The 25093-nt window shown below is 45.4% G+C and overlaps 1 protein-coding gene across 4 annotated transcripts; it reads right to left on the reverse strand.

Annotated features, from left to right (window-relative positions):
- Window positions 1-9644: 9644 nt before the first annotated feature.
- Window positions 9645-18707, reverse strand: AMIGO1 (adhesion molecule with Ig like domain 1). 4 transcript variants are annotated; one of them, XM_061632565.1, is made up of 3 exons: window positions 15492-18707; window positions 12163-12260; window positions 9645-11277 (listed from the first exon to the last, which is right to left on the reverse strand). In XM_061632565.1, the coding sequence occupies exon 1, from the start codon at window positions 17433-17435 to the stop codon at window positions 15858-15860; it is 1578 nt and encodes a 525-aa protein (XP_061488549.1). In that variant the 5' UTR covers window positions 17436-18707; the 3' UTR covers window positions 9645-11277; window positions 12163-12260; window positions 15492-15857. The 4 variants fall into 4 exon arrangements, with proteins under 4 accessions (XP_061488549.1, XP_061488547.1, XP_061488551.1 ...); XM_061632563.1 differs by having other exon boundaries at window positions 14033-18707; XM_061632567.1 differs by lacking the exon at window positions 12163-12260.
- Between the last annotated feature and the right edge of the window lie 6386 nt (window positions 18708-25093).

Here is a 25093-nt window from a genome sequence, read left to right on the forward strand (position 1 = left end):
TTGTCCGCCCTCACACCTTTGCTGATTTCTGTGTGTGGTGGTGGTGAAAGGGACTAGGGATAGCTGAGTTCCAAACCCTGCTCATCTGTGAAGGAGAAAATTCCCTCTTTCCATGGTATTTCAGGAGGGGATAGTTTACCACCTGCCCAAAAATTGTTCCCAAAAGATTTTTTTAAATATATTCGGCACAGCTGTAGCTACAACCTTGATGGGAATCGAGGAAAGGGCTCTGGGAGAGAGTTCCGGGCACACAGGTTATTTGTCTATCTCATGGGCAGCTTTCTCAAAAAGGAATTCCAAACCCACCAACCTTTCTATTGATTCTCACACGATTAAATGTTACTGTTTCACATCATCTTTTCACATCTCGGACTACACTGAACTTCTGAAATCCAAGAGTTAATTAGGATGTCAAGCACAAGTAGGATGCAAGATCCTGTACCTCTGACATCTTGAGAAAGTGCTGCACATTTCTGGATGGGAGCAAGGACTACTTGCTGAGGCACTTCTGCAGGCTGCACAGCAAGGAGGCGGCAGAGAATTGGTGCTGGTCACTACTTAACAGTTCCTGTGAACAGGAGAAGAATTTATATCTGAAGGAATTCCGAGGAGTTATACCCTTCTTTCCACAACTGGTTTGTTTAAAACTACACAGTGGTGATCACACCAGTAAGGATATTTCCTGAGCTCTAGACTGTTTAGGGTAAGAGCTGGAAACCCATGACACTCCAGCTGTTGTTGGATTACAACTTCATTAACCCTTGCCATTGGCCATGCTGGTTGCGGCTGACAGGAGCTGTGGTCTAGCAGGATTTGGAGGGCCACACATCCCCACTCCAGATTTAAGGCCTAAAAAGATAATATCCTCACGTCTTTCCCTCAAATCTCCCTGATAATATCTCATGAAAATATATTCACAATACAGCTATTATTGCAATCAGTAGTCTGGTTCAAACATACTGTGGCTTGAGCACTCCTCACTTTCCATCTTCTGCATGACTTTGGGAAATGTGGCTTGTTCAAACTTTGGTTGAAGAATGAGCCAGGATCTGAATCCATGGTTTGATCCTGACCATAGGTTTTAAAAATACCACCACTGCTGAGTTTGCATGACATGGGAAGATGTTGCTTGTTTAAACTGACAGCAAAAGTTTCCAATCTCCTCTTTGGCATTAAAAGAGTAAGGATGGGGAAATGTATGAACTCAAGGCTTGTTTCCATAGTGATAAACCATGGTTTCCTGTTGCATCTGAACCAGACCATTGTTCTCAGTCCCTGCTCCAGTTCATTGGCTGCTGTTTGGAAGGGGTGAAGAAACACTGAATGTGATGACATCTGGTTTTTCTTTTACTAAACATTATTGGGAAATGGAAGAGATGCAAGTAAGTGATAGCCACAAGTTCCTCTGTGACATTGAATTTGGACCTTGGAGAGTCTGAGAAATTAGAACCCAAGAGAAGTCCCTGGGAAGAGAAAAGTGTTTGAAGTTTATTTCTGGAGACAACTAGTGGAAGTGTGTATGTCTGTGCATGCGTCGGGTGAGTTGCATTCCAAAGTGAAATGTGAAGATTCAAAGCAGGAACTGGTCCCCTACAGTACTACTGCACACATGCTGTTGCTTCTTGACATCGTGATATTTCAGGAATTGCTCTGGTTTTGTAGGTCTTGTGACCCACAAGTACACCTCAAAAACATCAGTAGTGGGACTCAGAAAACGTCACTAACAGGAGGAATCTTCACTAATGCAGCAGCCTTATGACACTTGAGTTTGTCTCTTGAGCTAGCCAAGCTTCTGCCCCTTCTCCATATGACTTCTTAGCAAATTATAGGTACAATATTGTATTCTAGTACATACTGTTGAAGGGCAAGTTCTTATTTCTCTTTACGGGCTGAGGTTTTGGAAGTCAATGCTTTTTAATTCACAAGGTATCTCTGCATGGTTTGACCATCTTAAAGTCCAAGCAGTAGCATAAAGCTCTCAGAGAGGAACAAGTAGGTGTTAATACTTTAACCGAAAACTGTTACCCCATTAATATGGAGATGGATCTAAAGCCCTTCTAATACCTAGCTATATGCTCTGGGGATTTTTGTGCAGGGACTCACTTGTAGTTTAAAGCAATGAACAAACGGTAGGCTTGACTCTTTGAATGCCTTTGTTGGAGGGGCAGCTGCTGTTGCCAGGCTTTCAGACATAGGAAGGCTGTTGCCCTTTCTCTAAACACCAGGATCGCCATACTGCATTGCCCTCTCATGTGCATATCGGGAAGGGCTATGGTGGGGAGGGTGGGGGGCCACAGTATTAAGAGGCTAGGCGGCAGATGTTGGAAAGGTGTGGGTGGCAGGCCACGCCAGTTTAGGGGAACAAGGGATAGATGCTTAATATCCATTCCCTGTTCCGGGCCTGTTCATAGCCAGAAGAAAACTGGGGGATGCACGACTCCATCCAACCTCTGACTGCTGCTGTGTAATGCCAGGTCTGTGGTACAGAAAACAACACTCATCCACGATATGATCGTGGATGAGAATGCAGACCTGATGTGCATCACGGAAACCTGGCTGGATGAGGCCTCAGCTCCTGTACTTGAGGCCATGTGTCCAGCCGGTTTCCAGTACGCGCAGCAGCCGAGGGTTGGTAGGCGGGGAGGGGGAGTGGCAGTTATTTATCGGGAGTCTTTGATTTTTGCCAGACCACCTCTCCACGAGACCAAGTTTGTTGACTGCATGTACTGGAGGTTGGGCCCAAAGGGCAGTTTAGGGATCCTACTTGTGTACCGCCCACCCTGCTGCACAGCAGACTCCCTGACCGAGGTGCTCAAGGTCGTCTCGGGCGTGTGGGTCCTTTCCCCCAGCCTATTGGTTTTGGGGGATTTTAACCTGCACGCCGAGGCGGCTCTCATAGGAGCTCCTTGGGATTTCATGGAAACCATGACTTCCTGGGAACTGCACCTTAGTAATATTGAGCCCACCCATGTAGCCGGTCATGCTCTTAATAATAATAATAATAATTTTATTTATTGGTCGCCTATCTGTCCAGGTTAATGGACACTCTTGACCTTGTGTTTGTCTCGGGAGGGGGAGGGAGTGCTCTGAAAATGGGGGCTGTTTCTTTTACCCCCGTGTCATGGTCAGATCGCTATCTGGTAAACATGGACTTCTCAATGCCACACACCCTCCGCAGGGGACAGGGACCTATTAGGATGGTCCATCCCAGACGCATGATGCAGCCTAAGGGATTCCTGAATGCGCTGGGGAATTTGGAGTTGCCTGAAGGTCGCCCGGTTGAAACCCTGGTGACGGAGTGGAATAGGGAGATCACCGGGGCAATAGACCGGGTGGCTCCGAAATGTCCTCTCCCCCTGAATAGAACTCAGATTGCACCTTGGTACACACCTCGGTTGCGGAGTCTGAGGCAGGAGGTGAGACGACTAGAGCACCGGTGGCGGAAATCGTGCTCCGAGGACGATCGGACACTGGTTAGAGCAGCAATAGCGGCCTACCAAGTGGCAACAAAGGCAGCAAAGAGGGATTTCTTTGCTGCCTCTATTGCGTCCGCAGAGTGTTGTCCCAGGAGGTTGTACCAAGTGGTCCGAAGCCTGGTCGGTCCAGTTGCGCAGGAACCCATGGAACATTCTAAAGCCTCCTGTGACGTATTTGCTAAGCACTTTGCTGATAAAATTGAGCGCCTGAAGAACACGATTCCATATGCCATGGATACAGGAAGTGGGCCAGAGTTGGCCAGTTGCAATCCGGTCAGGTGGGATCGGTTTCAGCCTCTTCCCTCTGAGGAAGTGGACAAAGTGTTCTCTACTGTAAGGCCGACCACTTGTTTGCTTGATCCTTGCCCCACATGGCTCATTATGAGCTGTAAAGAGAAACTGAGCGAAGGGATCATGGCGGTGGTGAATGCTTCCTTTTGAAGAAGGTGCAATGCCACCAGCCCTCAAGGAGGCAGTAATAAACCCCTTCTGAAAAAGCCCTCCTTGGATCCCCAAGAGTTGAACAACTTTCGCCCAGTTTCTAATTTACCATTCTTGGGCAAGGTGATCGAACGAGTGGTGGCCAAGCAATTACAGACATACTTGGAGGAAGCAGATTACTTAGGACCCAGTGCCTGCAGGAAGAAGGAGAACATCGTCACCCAGGGAAGGAGAGCCTGCTGTTGCTGCTGCTGTTGGAACACCACCTCCACCACCCTTCCCAGTGGGACTGCTGCCTGGCAGACGTGCCTCCTGCAGGACCAGGTCCCAGGTACCCAGCCAGCTGTGACTAATTTCCATCACCTGTCCCTCTTTGGAGGGATACATAAGCCGGCTGGCTGAGGTGGCCTGGGTTTTTGTCTTTTTTTTCTTCCTTTCTTTTATTGGTTTTAGCTATGGGTGGGTTCGGTTTCGTTTTATATTGTAGTTCTTGGGTTTTTATGTAGTTTGTATGTTGTATTTTACTTTATCTTGTACGCCGCCTAGAGTGGTTGCTTGTGCGGCCAGATAGGCGGCCTAGAAATAAAATTTATTATTAATTTATTATTAGATCCGTTCCAATCGGGTTTCAGGACTGGACATGGAACTGAAACAGCCTTGGTCGCACTGGTGGATGATTTAAGGAGGGCGTTGGATAGGGGAGAATATGCATTCCTCATCTTCCTGGATCTCTCAGCGGCTTTCGATACCGTCGACCACGGTATCCTTTTGGATCGCCTGGAGGGAATGGTAATAGGGGGCAGTTCTACGGTGGTTCCGTTCCTATCTCTCAGACAGGCATCAACGGGTAGCATTGGGGGAGGAGGTTTCAGACCCTTGGCCTCTCAATTGTGGTGTGCCACAGGGCTCTATCCTCTCCCCCATGCTATTTAACATCTATGTAAAGCCTCTGGGAGCCATCATCAGGAGATTTGGGCTGCGGTGTCACCAATATGCAGATGACACCCATCTCTATCTCTCGTTCAAGTCCTCACCAGAGTTGGCTGTGGATACCATTTCCAAGTGCCTGGAGTCCGTAAGTGAATGGATGGGAGGCAATAGGCTGAAACTAAACCCTGACAAGACCGAGGTGCTGCTCGTGGGTGACAAGGGAAGGTTAGGAGATGTAGACCTGGTGCTTAATGGGGTGAAATTGCCCCTGAAAGACCAGGTCCGTAACCTCGGGGTCATTCTTGACTCCCAGCTGTCCATGGAGGCTCAGGTCTTGGCAGTGAGCCGGGCAGCTTGGTATCAATTATATCTAATACAGAGGATGCGACCCTACCTTCCTGTCCATCTTCTCCCACGAGTGGTACATGCCCTGGTCTCCTCTCGCTTAGACTACTGTAATGCGCTCTACGTGGGGTTACCCTTGAAAATAATCCGGAAATTACAGCTGGTACAGAATGCGGCGGCACGATTGATTAAGAACAGCCGTCGTCGTGATCATATCACTCCAGTGTTAGAAGATCTACACTGGTTACCAGTTGTCTACCGGGCCCAATTCAAGGTGTTGGTACTAACCTTTAAAGCCCTATACAGTTTCGGCCCAGTTTATCTAAAGGAGCGCCTCCAACATCACCAAATATGCCGCCTAACAAGATCGGCCACTCAAGACCTTCTCTCGGTCCCACCAGTAAAAACAGCTAGGCTGGTGCGGACCAGAGAGAGGGCTTTCTCGATTGTGGCCCCCACCCTCTGGAATTCTTTGCCCTATGATCTTCGCCATACCCCCTCCCTGCCAAGTTTTCGTCGAGCCTTGAAGACCTGGCTATTCAGGCAGGCCTACAAGATCCCGGGAGTAGATTAATTCTATCTTGCTACAGCTGTGGATGTTTTCGATTAATTTTAGATTGATGTTTTGGTTTTTATGTTGTATTTTATTGTTGTATTTAATTTTAAATTGTACGTCGCCTAGAGTGGCCGCTGACCCGGCCAGATAGGCGACCCAGAAATAAAATTTTATTATTATTATTATTATATCCCCAGACCTGCTGCCCCAAACTAACAGGCTGCATTCTCCTTTTGACAGGTACAGGAACATGATGTTCAGCAAGCATGTACAACAGTTAGCAATGGTCTACAAATAATATAATCTTATTACTGGATATGTTACAGTGATCTATTTTTATCAAGGTCTTTGTCTATCAATTTGCAGCTAGCCACTCAGCCCATTGCTGGGAATTTTCATACCTTCCTGCCAACTTAAGTGCAAATATATGCCTCCTATCTGTTTATACCTGCAAAATCTTCACCTTCTTCTTGTGCTATTTGAACTGCCTCTCCACCTATTTGGATGCCTTTTCATTAGATTGTTGGACCTGCTTGGCACCACTGCAAAGTCAGTGGATGCACATATCACATTGGTGTGTGCTCATGCGTGCTTGTACCAAGCCAACATGTACCTGTTTTTTTTAATCTCTGAGCTTTATTTCTTGGTTTTCATGAAGGCTTAGGGTGCTCTCAGGCTGTCATTTTTGGGGAATGGGCACTAACCTTATTGTGGCAAATTCAGGTTGTGAAATTATAGTTGATTGAAGGGTCTTGCACAACAAACCCATTTCCTCAAAATATCAGACTTTTTGCAATAAGGAAAGTGATGGGAAAATGTAGGATAATGCTTGCTTTGACACAACACCATCTACTCTCCTTGCAAACAAATCAGAATAAATGCTCCGTAAACAGCCAACGTCATCTAAGCTCTCTGTGCAAACAAATGAAAGTAAATGCTCAATAAGCAAGTTGTCTGAAAGCACTCTTAAGATTGCTTAATGCAAACTAGCAGCTAAGGAATTAACTGACAGAGTACTCAGGTAATAGTAACATCTAAGTATACCTGAGTGTGAAATGCATATCTATATTGATTTTTACAGGTAAATATTTATAAAAGCATTTATATATTGCCCTCTTGCAAACCATCAGGGCTGGGTACAGCAACATAAGAATGCAATACAAAGCAATAATTAAAAATGTTGGGGGTTGAGATCTGAAGAATGAGCTGCTACTTTTCAAGTCAGCATATGACTGAAGGAGGAATTGCAAAGAGAGACAATTTCATCTTAGTACTGTGAAGCACATTTTGACATTGAAGTTAGGCTCAGCTGCATAAGTGTTTACCAAGGAGAAACCTGGCTTTTTAAGCTTCAAGTCCCCTTGCATAAATGTGAGATTTGCACAATCTACTTAACAGTACCTATACACACACATCCACATACATATCATGCTTATAGTAGACTCATTTTAAATCAAGGGACTTAAGTTAGTAATGTCAAATTTGTCCCATCAATTTCAGTGGATCTACTTTAAGTATAACTAAATCTGAATCCCACCCCTATATAAACTAATTTAAATTTCATGAGCTCTCATCTTGTTTTGATCTACTATGTCTAATGTAGATGCTATGTAAGAAAAATAAGGTTGCTCCCCTCTCTTTTGACTAGCTGGTGTTTGGGGGAGAAATGTGTCGATCTGTTGAACAGATATTAGTATTATTGGTCTTCAGCTGGTGTAGGTTAGGACCTTCTGCTGGGTTACAGCCTGACCTATGGTGGGTTGCAACAGCACTGCTACCACCATATCAGTATATGGTAAAAAAAAGAAGTGGGTCCACAAATGCATGTTTGGATTAAAGATGGGGCCTAGTTCTGGAAAGGTTGAAGACTATTGCCCTGTATCTATTCAGCATCTTCACAGATCCACATGCAGGTAAACACAGACATAGTGTCTGGTATTCTGAACAACTAGTGACCAAAATGGTGCCATGGTGGGGAGCACAGGAAACAAGGAGCTGTTAGAGTGGTTCCAGATAGGAGTTTATTATGTAATTGGTGCTGCTCATGCATGTACATGTTTTGCACTGTCCCCACACAATGATGTTATCAAAATATCAGCCCATATATTTATTTGTTTAGTACAGGTTTACCCATTTTGTGGAAAATCAGATAACTAAAAATGTGCCGACTCCTTGGCCTATGGCAACCTCCAGCCATGAAAGCTCCTTCAGTGAGATAGCTTACTGTCTGTTCAATCTGGTCTGTTAGCTGGGAAAAGGAGCTGCTTTTTCTGAACAGACGTTAGTGGCTGTTTGTACCTTACTGATGGAAAGCCCAGGCGAGCACAATAGACCACCTGCGAAACATGCTTTCATGCATGAATGAATGCAACTACCCCTTGGGTGAGCCTTGCTCGCAATTTAGATCAGGTGTGTTTTTCTGCTTGAGCTTTTTGCTCTTAAAGGATTACATGCTTTGAATAATGGAAACAATTTTGCTTTGCCTTGTATTATATCCAGTTTTAGCCCTCTGTGCCTAGGTTCAGATTGCCATATTTTATTTTGCTCACGGCTCTATGCCTTTAACAGCTGTATGTCAACAGGTGCTGCATGGGACCAGCAGGTGCTGCATGCTGTGCAATAATGTGGTAAATTGGAGCTGTTGAAATTCTTCTCACAGCACCTCTTAAAGGCACTGAGTCTTTGTCAGAAAAAAAGGCAGCAACCCCAGATTTGCCATGCATTCAGCTGTGTTCAGATGCATGATACCTTTCTGTGGGGATGGAGAATAGCATGCTATATCACTATACAAGGATATAGGGGGGATGCCTTACCAGTTGCCTTTCTACTACCAAAAGTAGTAGCGGTCCTAAGGGTCTCAAACAGGTATTTCAAAGTTCACTCCCAGCAGACTTTCATGTAGAGATGTTGTGAACTGAATTGTTACCTTATGCATGGAAAGCATATGCTCCGTCAATGAATGATACGTTAGAACTGCTTTACAAATTCACTATGCTTCTGGGGTGTGTGAAGTGCTGCATCTTACTAGCAGGGGCTCAGTGTGTAGCACTTGTGTGATATACAGGAGAGAAGTTGCCATGAGATCCATATTTGACCCTGAAAATAAAACACACTCTGGTTCACTGCCTATGTGCTTTAAGGGTGCCACATCTATACCCAGAGACAGCAGACAGTCTTTGTGGCAAGGACGACTCTGGTTTTGGCCCAAAGCAGGTAGCAGACGTATGAGAGGAGGGTGGGTGAAGTTAACAGTGCAACAAGAGAGGCAACAGCCATTTACGCCCTGAGCACTACAGAGCTTTGAAAGCTGCAGGGGGAAGGAGAGTAGCTCAGTGGTAGAGCACCTGCCTTACATGCAGAAAATCCCGGTTTCAATCCCCAGCATCCCCAGGTATGGCTGGGAGAGACTCCTGCCTGAAATCCTGGAGAGCTGCTGGCAGTCAGTGCAGACAGGACTGAGCTAGATGGACCCAGGGTCTGACTCAGTAGAAGGCAGCGTCCTATGTTCCTAAAGGAACAGGAACCTTATCTAGATGAATACCGGTAGCTCTACTCTTTTCAGCCCTCTTAGGCTGTGGATTTTGAGTGCACTTTTGTGTTTTACCATTAATTGAAATGGTTTTACCATTAATTGTTCTGCAGAATAACCTGAACAATCCCAAACCTGGCAGTTCTTTCTCAGTCTCCCTTTGCAGTGTCATACCGCACCATGAACCACAGCTTGTCCTGAAACATCTTATCTTAGCCACATTTACTTGTGGTGAAAGGTTACTGAAAATACATGGCCAAGGCTTGCTTCTGTATCGTTTGGGGCATTTGAGCCCACTTTGAAAACACTCAAGCTGTTATTAACCATGCTGATGAAAAATGGAAAAAGGAGACAGATCCTGCAGGTGCATATTTGTAAAACATGTTTTATTTTAAACTACGTCTATGCTGGAGAGTACAGACTACCGAACAGAAATGCAGCCCAGGTACTCTTTGGGATTGTTATTTCTGCGTGAAACAGATAAGCACGTATGTATCCTATGCAGGTTGGATTAACATTTTGCTTGACCTGCAAACCACAGAATGGGGGAGTAAGAGAGGGAGCCATGCTGTACTATAAGCATTGGGTAACCTTTCTTTGTGGAGCTTGAGGAGCTATCTTTGCTTTGTTGTATGGATTCAGAAAGGTACAGTAACAGGGTACCTGTTGTTTATCCTGTGCATAAATACATGTCCTCCCTTGATTTTCAGGTGGTAGTGGTAGGAATTTCCAGTAATCTTCTAAGAAACCATCTGCTTCCAACCATTCTGTCTAAGCCCCAGGCTCCCCATTCATTTCCCTCTGTAAGCATGTTTGCAGCTGCATTGCACATTTGTCATGCTCATGCATCGACTAAGGCATCAGGAATGGGAAGCACATCCAATGGTTCCTTTTAAAATGAGAATTGTGCAGTGTTGTGCAGTTTTCCACTGTGCTGACACACTACACTTAACCTTATCAGCAAGGCAGACAGATTCAGGGCAGGTGCACAGCACAAATCATACAGGTCAGGTGCACATTTGACTCCTGCAAAACTGAAAGTGCAGTGTTCATCTGTGAGGTATCGACTCCCTTGTTCAAGATGCTCATGTGGAATGTTGCTAGCTGACTGGGGGCAAGGGTGGGAAGCAGGGAGAAGGAGCAATCAGCAAATAAAACCAAAAGAGGTAATTTGCATATCTTGTTTAAATATATGGATCTTTTAAAATAGCCTAACGTACATGACCCTTAGAAGCCCTCAGAGATGGCAATCATTAATGAGCAAGCCATAGAGTCAAACTAAATGGGCAAAAGACTATTTGTTTTCTGCTGTACTACAGGAGTGTATGGCATATTATGGATCTGGGGGCAACTCATTCACACACTCTTTTAAAAGTTGGGATGAAGAATCAGGGTGCAGGGGATTCTTTTCCATTAGCATCAAGCACTGCCTACTGTTAAACAAAAAGCAAATACTAGATTCAGTCATGATCCTAGGAAGTACTTCAGTAACCACAGCAGATCTATTTCTAGCTGTATTCCTTATTCTTACCTCCATTAAATGTATATCTGGGTGCTGTATCCAGTAAGGGGAAGAAGAGAGTTCTCTCCTGGCAGCTTAATGTGAACTCAAATCATATTTAGATTCTCAGCAGGGACCCTGTGGCACGTTGCACAGACAGCAGACGCAAGCAGGTGGTTTGCTGAGGGAGGAGATGTTCTGGTGCACCACGTGGACAGCAGGCAGATCCTTCCTTTAAGTAATCAGTTTACAACAGGGAAACCATGTGGGTGGCTTCCATTCTGACTATGTGAGTTTAGATGGAATAAAAAGGTTGCCTTAGTAATTGTTGACGAGGCACAATATTCATCTGTGGGACAGGAGCAAGAAGAGCTCCTTTCTTCACTGCTTCAACCAAAAAGGATACAAGTTGTGACTTGAATGATTAGGGAATAGGATGAGGGGTTCTTCCACTCTTAAGACCCCAAACCAGTCCCCGAACAGCATAAGAAGAGTGCATCTATGAAATCAAAGAGTTAGAAAATATCATATCTAATTTTACTAGGATACAGTATCTTGATGTTCCTATCTGACAGAACAGGGTTAAATATGCTTTTTAATATATCACAATTACATTACTGGGTGAGCACTATCACTCCAGGATTAGGGTGGATGGTGCAGAAATACCACCAAATCAGATGTAAACACAGGAGAGATGGGAGGGAGTGCTGGATCCAGGCCTAAGGCATGGAAGTATTGCATCTGCATTAAGATGACCTGCTTTGAAACAAGTAAATTGTCAATGGTCCAATTACTTTCTTTGTCATGCTTACTTATCTCCAGTGAGATCAGGTAATGTTTGGGTCGGTCCCAGTGGATTATTGCACTGGGCCTTTCAGAGATTATCTACTCCCAACCATGTTGCAGGGGCAGTGAGTTTGAGCAAGATTGTCACTGCTGTTCATTTGCCTGTTCTCTTCCTCTAGGCTCAATTCACACAACCACCCCAATGGCGAATGTAAGCCCAGTGCAGGATACTCCTCAATCTGTTCATTCTAGCCATTGCTAATGTGCTCATAGTGGATAGGAAAGCAGGTAGTGATGCAGCAAAGAGGAGGAGAGGTAGGGCCAGGAGGCTTGGAAGTCAGCAATGGGCCCCTGCTGGTGTGAGAGCCTTGGCAAGTACCCAACAAAGCTGACCCCTGACACCCCTCACTCCCCCAGGATCACAAAGTGCTCTCCTGCACATTCCCCTATAACCATTTAAAAAATTCAAAGGTTGCTCAATTGATTCCTTGTTAATGACACAGCATGGCCTGCTCATGTTACATATACTGGGGCCTAAAGTTTTGGGCTCCCTGTCTCACACTGCCAGGGGTAATTCCATGTGGAGGAGTAAACTCACCAAAGTAAGATCTTGCTTCATGATATGGGGATATCCCAGAATCCTCTACTCTGCTTCCTAAAGTAATAGTCACAGTCTCTTTGGTGGACTGAGGAATCCTGGAACATCAAGAGGGCTTACTCTAGTAACGAGTAAAGGTTTTATGGCTCTTTAAAAGTTACACACTCTGTGAGAAACGGGATTTAAAACATGCTCAGGGTTTGCTATGTCAAATTGTTTATGCAAAGATAATCCTACTGGTTTGTGTACTTTTTCCCTAGAAAACTTCTGGAGGATAGTTCTGCCACTAGCACAACTTAAGCACAAGCTTTTCTAGGATAACATGAGAAGCTAGAAGGTGTACTGAGCATGGGTTTACAAATGTAGGTACCCATGAATGCAAATACATACTTGCACACATGGGCATACTGAAACATCTACTGGCTGATTACATCCTCATTTCCACTCACATTAGCATTCTGCTCACACAGCTCCACTGAACCAGAACTGGGCACTGAGCTGCTGTTTAAGAGAATACATGCTTGCATGCAAAAGGTCCCAGGTTCAATATCTGGCATCTTTAGCGAATAGATATTAGATACCATGGTTGGGAAAGATCTTTGACTGACATCTTGGAGAGTCCCTGTTGGCCAAAGTGGATAATACTTGGTTAGATGGACAAATGGTCTTGTCCAGGCAATTTCATATGTTCCACCCATTAAATTTGACAGATACATGCTGTGCACCTGAGAGAGCTGATATTGATACATCTGCATTATGTATTCATATGCCTTCAGTCAGATGCTGACCAGGGAGGTCTGAAGACATTCAGGCTGCAAATCTTTCTCCTTTCATCCTATATATATTTATGTGGGATTTCTCCCCACAGCTTTCTGCTACAACTGCCATCTATGAAATCTTTTATTATCTGCAGCATGGCTCTTTCCAGTCAAAGAAGCAAAGGGCTTAAACAGCAGTTAAGCCAACAGGTAGCAAAGGGAGCTCTCCCACCCTCACAGTCCATGATCCCACCCCCCCAAGAGAAATATAAGAGCTCCACAGCTATTAAATCCCCTGGCATGAATAAATATGTAGCCTATACTGCTCCAGTACAAGATCATCAATTCTTTTGTATTTACATCAATAGGTCTAGTTGATATATTTCCTCACTCGGTAAACCTGCATAGGAAAATTTTTGACCTGTCCTTCCTCTTAACTAATTGTTCTAATTTTGCTCCTGGTGTCTAGAATTTTTTAGAAAGCAGATTTACTCCAAGATCTGAAAATGGGGCTGGGGGCTGGTTAGAACATAGCAACCTCCACGATTCCACATGAAACAGAATTCAACCACCAGATTTACAAAATTCAGTCATCCTAGTCCATTATTACTAAACCTTCCCTGCTTTCACCATCCCCCATGCAATTTGTTTCATTCACCTCATTCCTTTTGTTGTTGTTCTTAATGCCTCAGCCTCTACTTTTTCTTCCTCTTCTGGCTTATAGGCATCTCACTTGGACTGCATGCTTGTTTTAGAGGACTGATGCTTCCTAATAATATGCCAGGGAAAATGACTGGAAATCCCAGTGCTAGCCAGTTAACTGAGAAAATTTGCCTCTCACAGGTGGCTTAGTCTTCACTTTGGAGTTCTGACAGTTCTTGGCTGTTTCCCTAATGGCAAAGAACCACAGGGCTGTGAGCAGGGTTTATATGGCTATAGCACAGAGTTGTGCTCTTTAAGAATTATCGCTGTTTTGAACCCATTCACAACTCTGTGGAATACATTCTTATGGTTTATTGTGTCACACCCACCCACATCCCAGACCTACTGAGCTCTCCCCTTTCATTTCCCACTCTCCCCCTGCAGGCAACAGATAAATCAACTGTGATTACCAATGGAGTGTGAATCCAAGGTAATATCAAAAGGGCCTTTCCATTGATAGCACCCTCTCCTTGGCAATCTCGACTTCTCCAAGCCACCCATTTTGAATGGAGCATTCTGAGTTGGACAGAGCAGGTGGAGTTCATCCTTTTCTGTTAAGTCCCTGGAGAATGGGCATAGGAGCAAGTCACATGCCTCGCACAAGGACCTTCTCACTGAAATTGCTTGAAAATGACCACTGCTGAACTGATAATGTACCCCACAAAGAGATCAGTTGGAGCAATCACAGATGTTTAATACAGACTTTTCTTGAATGCTCATGTAGTTCAGTCCTTCTCTCTGTCCCTTCTATACCCCACTGAGAGGAAGAAATTCAAAATAGATTTTTTAAAAACCCACTGTAAAACAGTCATACAATAATGTAGACCAAGCACATTCCAGAAAGGCCTCTCTTCAGCTGAAAGTGCTCCTACACATGATCACTGATATGACCAAAGTGGCTCCTTCATTTTAGCTGCTATGCTGGGAAGCCTCTTTTTCCCCACCAAGCACCTGGAGTTTGTCAAATGCTTGGTATTCTAAAGCAGATAGCCTAACAAGAAAACCTTCAAGAGGATGAGGAGGCTGCCAAATTGCTTTGAGATTTCCCAGATTTATACAGCCTCCCAGAGTCTCCAGACGCTGAAGTTCTGTAAGGATGAAGAGCTATGCTCTGGACCACTGGCTTGACAAATTAGATGACTGCAATTAGTAATGGGAATCTGATTGTTAAAAGCTGCCAAGCAAACAGCTGAGGGAAAAGCAGCTGATTTGGGTCATGCCATGCTATGTTCTTGTCTGCATTTTGGAGCAAGCAGGGTGGGTGTGGGTGGCAGATGTGGCATTCCAGCTTACAGGTTCCCTAGACCGTTGGCTCCTTCTTGTGGTTTGATGCCATGAGGGTTAAAATGTTTGGGTTTTGCTCCTTTTTACAAGAGTAGTAAAGGAAGACTACGTAACTACCCCCTTCTCGTTGTGTTTCTAAAATTTCACTTTTAATTTCTGTCATCGTCCAATAAAAGCATAAGAGGTTTCCAAAACAGGCCTGCCCACTTGCTAGAAAGTGCTTTGAATTATGTCCTGAAAAGCCTGGTGTGGTGGGAACCCTCGTTTTCTGTAAAAATAAATAATTGTTTGTAGCAATTTTTTTACATATAAAAAATATTATTAAGCCACTTTTAAAAAGTAACACCCTCCCCAATGCCATAGCTAACTGGGGCTACTGCTGTGGCTGGAGCTACTGTGGAGATGAATATGGTTTAATTTGCATGAAGGATAACTTAAAACATGGTTTCTAGGCCCACTTTGTACATCAGATGAAGCAGGGTGCCACCTACAAAAGCTTATGCCACCATAATATTGTCACTTTTAAGGTGACACTACCATTTCTGCTGCAACAGATGAATAGGGCTGTTCTTCTGGAATTCATACCTGCACAGATTCTTGGGAGGAGAGTCCCATCCAGGGTACTATGCAAATGCAATAGCAGGACACAGAAAACAAAGTTAGTCTGATGGTCTGTTCCCATTGTGCCTCTGCTTTTCTCAGTGAGATGTTTGCAAAGTTCCAATGAGAGGGAGCTGAAAGATCACATTGTTCCAAAAAACGGAGGGCTCAGGAATGGCTGTGCTTCAAGAACAAGTTGGGATGTTAGCTTTTCGACACTGGGCTTGATGAGGAGAATAGCAAAGCAACACTATTACATACTGTGGCAGATTGGAGAATAGTACCAGAGAAGGTCATTATGCCTTAAGGATGTGGATCTATTCCCACTCATCTTTTCCAGAGTCATCATGATCACAGTAGTCCCACTAATTCAGCCCCTGCCTTATCCCTGTTGCATCCTCTCCCACCTTCACTCTGTGAGGCTCCGACAATAGGAGTATCTGAAAAGACCGAGCTGACAGAATCTGGGTCTGACATTTTCCTCTCTGCCTTCTGGGCCCCTTTAGCTGCCTGTTTGGGGGAGCTGTTGGGCTTGCATTTGCCATTCTGGCCTTGTGCGTTGCTTGGCACCATGTGCCGGTTTAATCCTTCCTTGCCTCCAGCCACTTCAGCATTGTGATTGGGAGTGGTGCTGAGCACTGAGGAGTTGATACTGTCCTCTTGTTGGTTAGCTTTCTTCTCACTGCCACAGCACCAGCAACGACACGGGGTCAGGTAAAGGTAGATGAGCACAAGAATTACACTCAGGATACAGCCCACTAGCGTGGTGTAGGCTGTATTGAGTGTGTCTGGGGCTCCATGCAGGGTGTAGTTACGGACTGTGACATGCACATAGAGGGTCTCGTTGAACACCTGGCTTACTGCATAACAGGTATATGGGCCCATATCATCCACGCTGATGTTTTTTATCTGAAGGCTTCCATTTGTCAGCACGGTCATGGAGCTGTTCTCCTCCTCCTGTGAAACACGCTCATCTCGGGGTGTCAGCCATTCTCTGATTGTCACTCCTCGCTGCCTCGTGTCACAGTTGATAATTACTTGTTCCCCACGGTGGACTTCCAGGGCTTGCTCTGTGAATTTGCTGCAGTTCATGACCTCTGGGTCACTGAGGCTGGAAATTTTAACTTTTTTTTTCTTTGCCTGATCCCAACATTTCAGGTCCTCCTTAAAGTCCACGGCTGAGCTCAGCTGCCGTTGCTGCCAGTGGCTGAAGAGGGTGTAGAGGTCACAGTGGCAGCTGAGGGGGTTGCCGTGAACATAGAGGCCATTCTTCACCCAGGCTGGGAGCCCATTCACCTCATCCACTAACAACTTCTTGATCTTGTTGCAAGAAAGGTCCAGCAGGGCAAGCTCAGGAAACTTAGTCTCTTCTTTCTGCAGCAGCTCCAGAGGGAAGTGGGAAATCTCATTATGGCTCAGGTACAACTTCTGGAGATTAGTCATCTCCTCAAAAGCTGAGCGCTCGATCTTGGAAATCTTGTTGCTGTAGAGGAGCAGCACCTCCAGCTCCTTCAGTTTACTGAAGAGGTTCTCCCCGAGTTCTCCAATGGCGTTGGAGGAGAGGTCCAAGTACTTGAGGTGAGGGACATTGCTGAAGGCCTCCGTGGAGATGAAGGAAAGGCTGTTGTGGCTGAGGAACAGGGAGTGGAGGTGAGGCAGTGAGGAAGGAGTCCACTCCGCTCGCAGGCGTTTCAGCTCATTATGACTGAAGTCCAGGACTGCTGCATACTGAGGAAGATGAGAGGGGAAGACTTTCAGTTCAGCTTTGGAGCAGCTGATGATGTTGCTGGCACAGACGCACTCTTTGGGGCAATTCAGAGCCAGCCCGCCTTTTCGGGCAAAGCCAAAACTCAACAGCACCAAGAGCCAAGCACCCCTTACCCGCGGCGCCAGACGCTGACGGGACGCTGAGGCATCCTGAAACCACATTGTAAGACTCAGCCAGGGAAGGTCACCTCCCTGTCAGAGAGAAACTGACGGGCGGGAACCATCAGGGCACCAAAGGGGGGGCAGGATCCGATCCTAGCAGTGCTCGCCGGAACGTGGCGCAGAGCAGGCGAGTAAGGCAGGGCGACTGCTGTGCTCATCCCAGGAGCCGCGCCTGCAGGATCCACCTGCTGTGGAAGGCGAAGGCCAAGCTCCTGCCGCCAGCTCCCTGCAGCCCCGCTGTGGAAAGGACACCTTTCATTGACAAACGAAGCGCGGCTCCTGCTTTCACGTCCGCTCCTCCCCTCCTGAGCATGTCCGCCAAGCCCTGCAGGCTGCCACGCGGTGTTGCATTGCACCAACAGCCTCCCCAAGAGCTAGCGCCAACCAACCAACCGCTCACTCACTCGTTCGCCGGCCAACAAGCTCCTCTCTTCCTCCCCTGCTCAGCCCATCCCGGCGGGTCGGGTCACAGAGCTCTCGCTTCTCGCTTCTCATAGGGTCTCTCTGGCCCGCAAAAGAAGCTATCAGACCGGGCTGCGGAGGAAGCTGAAACAGCCGCTGCTCTGAATGGATGGAACTCGCGCTGCCCCGTCGCCGCTGCCGCAAACTCGTGGGGACGGAGGGGGGCAGAGGCGGGCGGGTGGAGACAGACGAGGGGCCGTCCCGCGACTATAGCGCTCTGCCCTGTTGGGGCTTTTCCTGGAGCTGGATGCCGAGCCTCAGGCTTCCTGTGCGGGGAGGGTCGGACCGTGGAGCAAAGGCTCGGCTAGCAGGAAAGGCTCAGCCAGGCTGGCTGCCGGGAGAGAGGGAGGGAGGCAGGGGAAGCAGGCAGGCTGCGTGCGCGCGTGTTTGTGCGCGCGTCCAATAGGAGCGTGCGATGCTCCTGCACACCAGCTCCTGGCACGCTCAAGCTCACACCCACCCACAGCCTGTCAGCAGAGGAGGAGCAAGCCGGCCCGGCGAGACAGCCAGTGGAATGGGTTGCTTGGGCTTGGCGCTGCCCGACAGCCCTCTCTCACACGCCTCTCTCTGCAGCAACGCAGAAGAAGCTGTATATTCGGCAGCGCCGGTGATTTGTATCCTAGAGTAGCAAGGGGAAGAGAGGCTTCTGGCAAAGTGCCCTGGCTCTACCTTCGAGCCCTCCCACCTTCCTTGGCTGTTCGCAGAGCCCCAGTGTCCAATTGAAACGTCTTCCTGGCAGGCACGGTATAGATGCCGAGGGAGAACACCCAGCTCTTGCCTTGCCAAGGCCCTGTAAGTGTGCTGGAGGAAGAACTTCTCTTTCCTTCAGAAAAGAAACCAGGCGACAGTTATTTTAATCGCTCGTTTTTATTGTTTTGATAACCATTATATTATTGAGGCAGGGGTGGTGCAGGGAGGAAGGAGCGGACCAGTGATTAGCCGCTGCCGCAGGCAACGCGCGCGTTCATAGGGTTGAAGGGAAGCAGTCCGACCAATGAAGTGTGGAAGGTTTTTAACTAGTAACATGCTGGGGAATCCACTGTCGGTAAAAAAACCCGGCAGATTGCGTTACTGGCGATGAAGGAGCGCAGAAAGTCTCCGATGCAATAGTCCTCACAACCAAATCGTTGCTTGTTTATCACAGGGTCTTGTTAACATGGACCTACAAGGAAGAAACGGAGAAAGATGAGAACTTAGAGAAGTACTGGGAAAAGTTGAATCAAAAGTGCAAACAGATGGCGCCGTTAAAAGGGGTTGCTTGGATCGCTTCCCGCGGTATCAGATTTCCTATGTGACCTTCGATAGGTCAGTCTTCTTTCTCTGGGGCATCTTGCTCTGGTTTGTGGGACGAATCTAAGGTATTAGGAAAGTGGAGTTGCACAAATAAATAGAACCCCACCCCCCAATCGTCTGAAAAAAAGGTCAGTTGTAAGATTTCTGGGGAGCTCTGGAGGAGCTGGACCCCCCCCTCTCCAACCTAATGAGATGCAGTGCTAGAATTGTTTAAGCTGCGAGTCTTTACTTATGCTCAACTTGAATATTAATAAATAGACAAAGACAAATATAAAATTCCAGTAAGCCTCCAATGACTTTATTCAAAGGAAACAGCAGCCCAGAAACCTCTCACCACTTGAAAAAAAATGTTCCAGCCTACATTCTCCATCAAACCTCTGACAGGTCCAAATAAAGTTTCTGAACTGCCTTCAAGGATAGCCCTACATAGAATACATACTAGCAATCTAGCCCAGAAGTGAATAGAGCACGGATGGGGAACCTGGTGTTCAGCCCCAGCCAGTGTAGTCAGTGGCCAGGAATGATGGGAGTTGCAGTCCAACAACATCTGGAGGGCTACAGGGTTCCCATCCCTTGACTAGAGCATAAATGACCAAGGTCAAATGTGGTTTCTCTGTGAATAGGGTCAGCAGGCTCACCTACTTGAAGGTTTTCCTAGCCACCACTACAACTTGGCTTCTAGGACTAGGGCCTGATCCAAGAGCACCCCTAAGCAGTAAGTCTGCTTGTGAAGGGGAAATGCAACCCTATCCAAACTGGTTATTCACCTACTTCTAAATCGTTTAAAATACACTTCTAACATATACCTGGATTTTTTGTTCCTATAACAGACACACATGGGGATTAGGTGAGAGGAAGGGTTAAGGCTTTTTTCACAAGTGATGCTTAAATTGGATTTGCATTTCCCACATTTACAATTCAAATATAAACCTTACATTGGCTAGAATTTCTTCATTTCCAAACACAGTAGAACTTGTGCCTGTAGTTATTCACATTCATCCCTTTTGGCCTTTGCCTTTCTGCCCAGCCCCTCTGTTCTTTTTTTCATTGTGAAGCCTCAGACTGCCAGATCCATGGGGTAATAGGGACCTGTCATAAGAACATAAGAACATAAGAAGAGCCTGCTGGATCAGGCCAGTGGCCCATCTAGTCCAGCATCCTGTTCTCACAGTGGCCAACCAGGTGCCTGGGGGAAGCCCGCAAGCAGGACCCGAGTGCAAGAACACTCTCCCCTCCTGAGGCTTCTGGCAACTGGTTTTCAGAAGCATGCTGCCTCTGACTAGGGTGGCACAGCCCAGCCATCACGGCTAGTAGCCATTGATAGCCCTGTCCTCCATGAATTTATCTAATCTTCTTTTAAAGCCGTCCAAGCTGGTGGCCATTACTGCATCTTGTGGGAGCAAATTCCATAGTTTAACTATGCGCTGAGTAAAGAAGTACTTCCTTTTGTCTGTCCTGAATCTTCCAACATTCAGCTTCTTTGAATGTCCACGAGTTCTAGTATTATGAGAGAGGGAGAAGAACTTTTCTCTATCCACTTTCTCAATGCCATGCATAATTTTATACACTTCTATCATGTCTCCTCTGACCCGCCTTTTCTCTAAACTAAAAAGCCCCAAATGCTGCAACCTTTCCTCGTAAGGGAGTCGCTCCATCCCCTTGATCATTCTGGTTGCCCTCTTCTGAACCTTTTCCAACTCTATAATATCCTTTTTGAGATGAGGCGACCAGAACTGTACACAGTATTCCAAATGCGGCCGCACCATAGATTTATACAACGGCATTATGATATCGGCTGTTTTATTTTCAATACCTTTCCTAATTATTGCTAGCATGGAATTTGCCTTTTTCACAGCTGCCGCACACTGGGTCGACATTTTCATCGTGCTGTCCACCACAACCCCGAGGTCTCTCTCCTGGTCGGTCACCGCCAGTTCAGACCCCATGAGCGTATATGTGAAATTAAGATTTTTTGCTCCAATATGCATAATTTTACACTTGTTTATATTGAATTGCATTTGCCATTTTTCCGCCCATTCACTCAGTTTGGAGAGGTCTTTTTGGAGCTCTTCGCAATCCCTTTTTGTTTTAACAACCCTGAACAATTTAGTGTCATCAGCAAACTTGGCCACTTCACTGCTCACTCCTAATTCTAGGTCATTAATGAACAAGTTGAAAAGTACAGGTCCCAATACCGATCCTTGAGGGACTCCACTTTCTACAGCCCTCCATTGGGAGAACTGTCCGTTTATTCCTACTCTCTGCTTTCTGCTTCTTAACCAATTTCTTATCCACAAGAGGACCTCTCCTCTTATTCCATGACTGCTAAGCTTCCTCAGAAGCCTTTGGTGAGGTACCTTGTCAAACGCTTTTTGAAAGTCTAAGTACACTATGTCCCCTGGATCACCTCTATCTATATGCTTGTTGACACTCTCAAAGAATTCTAATAGGTTACTGAGACAGGACTTTCCCTTGCAGAAGCCATGCTGGCTCTGCTTCAGCAAGGCTTGTTCTTCTATGTGCTTAGTTAATCTAGCTTTAATCATACTTTCTACCAGTTTTCCAGGGACAGAAGTTAAGCTAACTGGCCTGTAATTTCCGGGATCCCCTCTGGATCCCTTTTTGAAGATTGGCGTTACATTTGCCACTTTCCAGTCCTCAGGCACGGAGGAGGACCCGAGGGACAAGTTACATATTTTAGTTAGCAGATCAGCAATTTCACCTTTGAGTTCTCTGAGAACTCTCGGGTGGATGCCATCCGGGCCCGGTGATTTGTCAGTTTTTATATTGTCCATTAAGCTTAGAACTTCCTCTCTCGTTACCACTATTTGTCTCAGTTCCTCAGAATCCCTTCCTGCAAATGTTAGTTCAGGTTCAGGGATCTGCCCTATATCTTCCACTGTGAAGACAGATGCAAAGAATTCATTTAGCTTCTCTGCAATCTCCTTATCGTTCTTTAGTACACCTTTGACTCCCTTATCATCCAAGGGTCCAATCGTCTCCCTAGATGGTCTCCTGCTTTGAATGTATTGATAGAATTTTTTGTTGTTGGTTTTTATGTTCTTAGCAATTTGCACCTCAAATTCTTTTTTAGCATCCCTTATTGTCTTCTTGCATTTCTTTTGGCAGAGTTTGTGTTCTTTTTTATTTTCTTCATTCGGACAAGACTTCCATTTTTTGAAGGAAGACTTTTTGCCTCTAAGAGCTTCCTTGACTTTGCTCGTCTTTTTCTTTTTGCTTAAGTTATAAAGCCCTGGATACATTGATAGCACTGTATAAGCCAATACAGGGTGGTGGTGGTGGCTACATTTAATTTAGTTTGTTACTCTCCTACTTTTTATTCATAATCAGCAAATCCAATGGGTGATATCTTCAAGACTAAAAGACTGTGGCTGCACATACATTTAAATGGCATTTAAAGCACATGGCTTCTCCCAAATAATCCTGGGAACTGCAGTTTATACCACAGAGCTACAATTTCCAGCACCTTTAACAACTACAGTTCCCAGGATTCTTTGGGGGATGTCACATGCTTTAAATGTATGGTATATTGCAAGGGCTACTTCTCACCTTAGTTTTTTTCAGTGTACAGAATGTGTTAATGCATACATGCAGAAGAGCGAAGTGCATGCAACAAAAGGCCATCACAAGTGTCATTCATGGTCCTCCTGCCTCAGGTAGAATTGCCTACTGTGGCACACATGGATGTCACACAGCAGTAAAGGTGATGTGTAATGTAATGTGTAAATCAGCCTTTAGCATCTCTTGAAAGTATTAGGATTGTATAGCAGAAAAGAGGATAAGTGTTATCTCACTGGGTGTTTTCACAAATAACTCTTAAGAATGCCTTTTGTCCACACTGAGCAATTCTCCAGGCTTTCACACTGGGATGTGTCATGGCTAAATATTATTAAGAAGTATAGAAAGGAGTAGAGAGCTATTTTAAAATGGAATGTTCTTGTCAAATATTCATTTGATTTGTGGATGCTGAAAATGCAAAAACGTAAGCATAATGTGTGAAGTGGTCTCTCAACCATTACATATAAGAGTTCCTATTCCAGTCTAGGGAGTGACAGGTCTTCACTATAACAGTTCCCACTGCCACAGCTTCTGAGCTGAATTTAGAACAAGTGCTACTAGGCAAAGAGCAGGTGTTCTACCTTGCACCTTTCACCACATGTGAAAACATCACCAGTAGTTATGATTTATCATAAATTTGTTAAAATAATTTATTGGCCACTTTTCCAAATGTCCAAAACTATGAACAAGAAAAATAAAAGAATTATAAAAATCTGCAAAGAACAAAATAAAGCACACGGATAAAGCAAACATACTAGCTTGGTGAACTGAAGGCCAAGGGAAAGCAATGCATTTTGCAAGCCCTCTGAAAGGCCACTAGAGTGGGGGAGTGATAGACCTCAGGGGAATTTTAGGACTGGTGTCAGACTTTAGTGGATCCTTGTCAGGGTGCTGCCCTTAGGCCCCTATCCAGCACTTACCTGGGGCCCTGCATGGTACTGCTGCCACCAATGCTATCAGAAGCCCCATGTGGTATGGTGCAGCTGCTGCCAATCATTGATATCACCCCAACAACCTCCTCACAAATGTATTTTCTTGCTTGTGCTTACTATGGGAGGTGAGCTGCTGCTTGGCTGTCTACGATGTCTGGAGACTACCATTTTAGAGCCCCCAAGATGCAATACCTGAAGTCAGTGTTGGGCACTGCATCTTGAAAAATCTAACATGGCAGCTGTGTACTGTGCTGTGGAACTGAGTGTTGGCTTGGCTGCCTCCAGGTAAACACATCTGTGGGGAGGAGAGGGTAGGGGTGAGGTGAGTGACTGGTAGTGACAAGCAGCAGCAATGCCATGGTACTAATGGCAGCAGGAGGTTGAGGCACGGGGTAGTTATGGCCCGTTCTTTGTATCTGGCCCTCAGTGGGTACCTAACTATGCCAGCCTCTAACAGTAGCCCTTGGGAAAGTTAATTTTTTTGCTTTGGGGCAACTGATATAAAGGCCTTGCTTCTTGCTACAGTTCTTACCTTATGACCAGCAGATACATCAAGCAGGACCAGAGAAGGACAATTTATGGAGAAGCTGTCCCTGAGATATGTGGGACTCAGGTCAGGTATTATTAGGTAGAAGGCATAGCAAAATGGAGCTAGTCAAGCAGGTCTGCTAGCCCCTCCCTCCAAATATTGGGCACTCAGTGCACAAATCAGCCCATATTTAAATTTTCTTTTGTTAATTCCCCCCCAACTGAAAACATTAAAAGGGGATATGTTACCTCAATACTCTATAGTGCTGATATTTCTATTTCCAGTGAATACAAGTACTAATCTCGCTCATGGTAAATTGTTTCAGAATGTCTAGGGTTTGGGATGGTTGTTTTTTTTAATATATCTTTCACTTAATACAGTTACAATGCCTTGCAAAAATAATCAGACCCCTGATCAATGGTCTCATATTACTGAATTACAAATGGTACATTGTAATTTCTTTCTACATTATATTTTATTTTGAAACACTGAAACTCAAAATCAATTATTGTAAGGTGACATCGGTTTTATGTTGGGTGTTTATGTTTTGTTTTATCTGACCAAGAAAAAATAAAAGGAAGATGGAACACTGAAGAACTATATAAAAGAGATGCAAGGATGACAGATTCATTCACGGAGGAACTGTATGATGAAGAACCAGAATTTTTAGAATGTGAAGTGAAAGCTGCTCTTAAAATGCTTGGAAGAAAGATATCGCCAGGAACAGATGGCATACCAATAGACTTGCTACAGGTTATTGAGACTGAATCTGACTAAATTTTGACAAAAATCTGTCAACAAATATGGAAAAGAAAACAATGGTCCACAGACTGGAAGCGTTCAATATACATCCCAATTCCAAA

This window comes from Rhineura floridana, chromosome 6, assembly GCF_030035675.1.
Source record: "Rhineura floridana isolate rRhiFlo1 chromosome 6, rRhiFlo1.hap2, whole genome shotgun sequence".
Taxonomy (NCBI): Eukaryota; Metazoa; Chordata; class Lepidosauria; order Squamata; family Rhineuridae; genus Rhineura; species Rhineura floridana.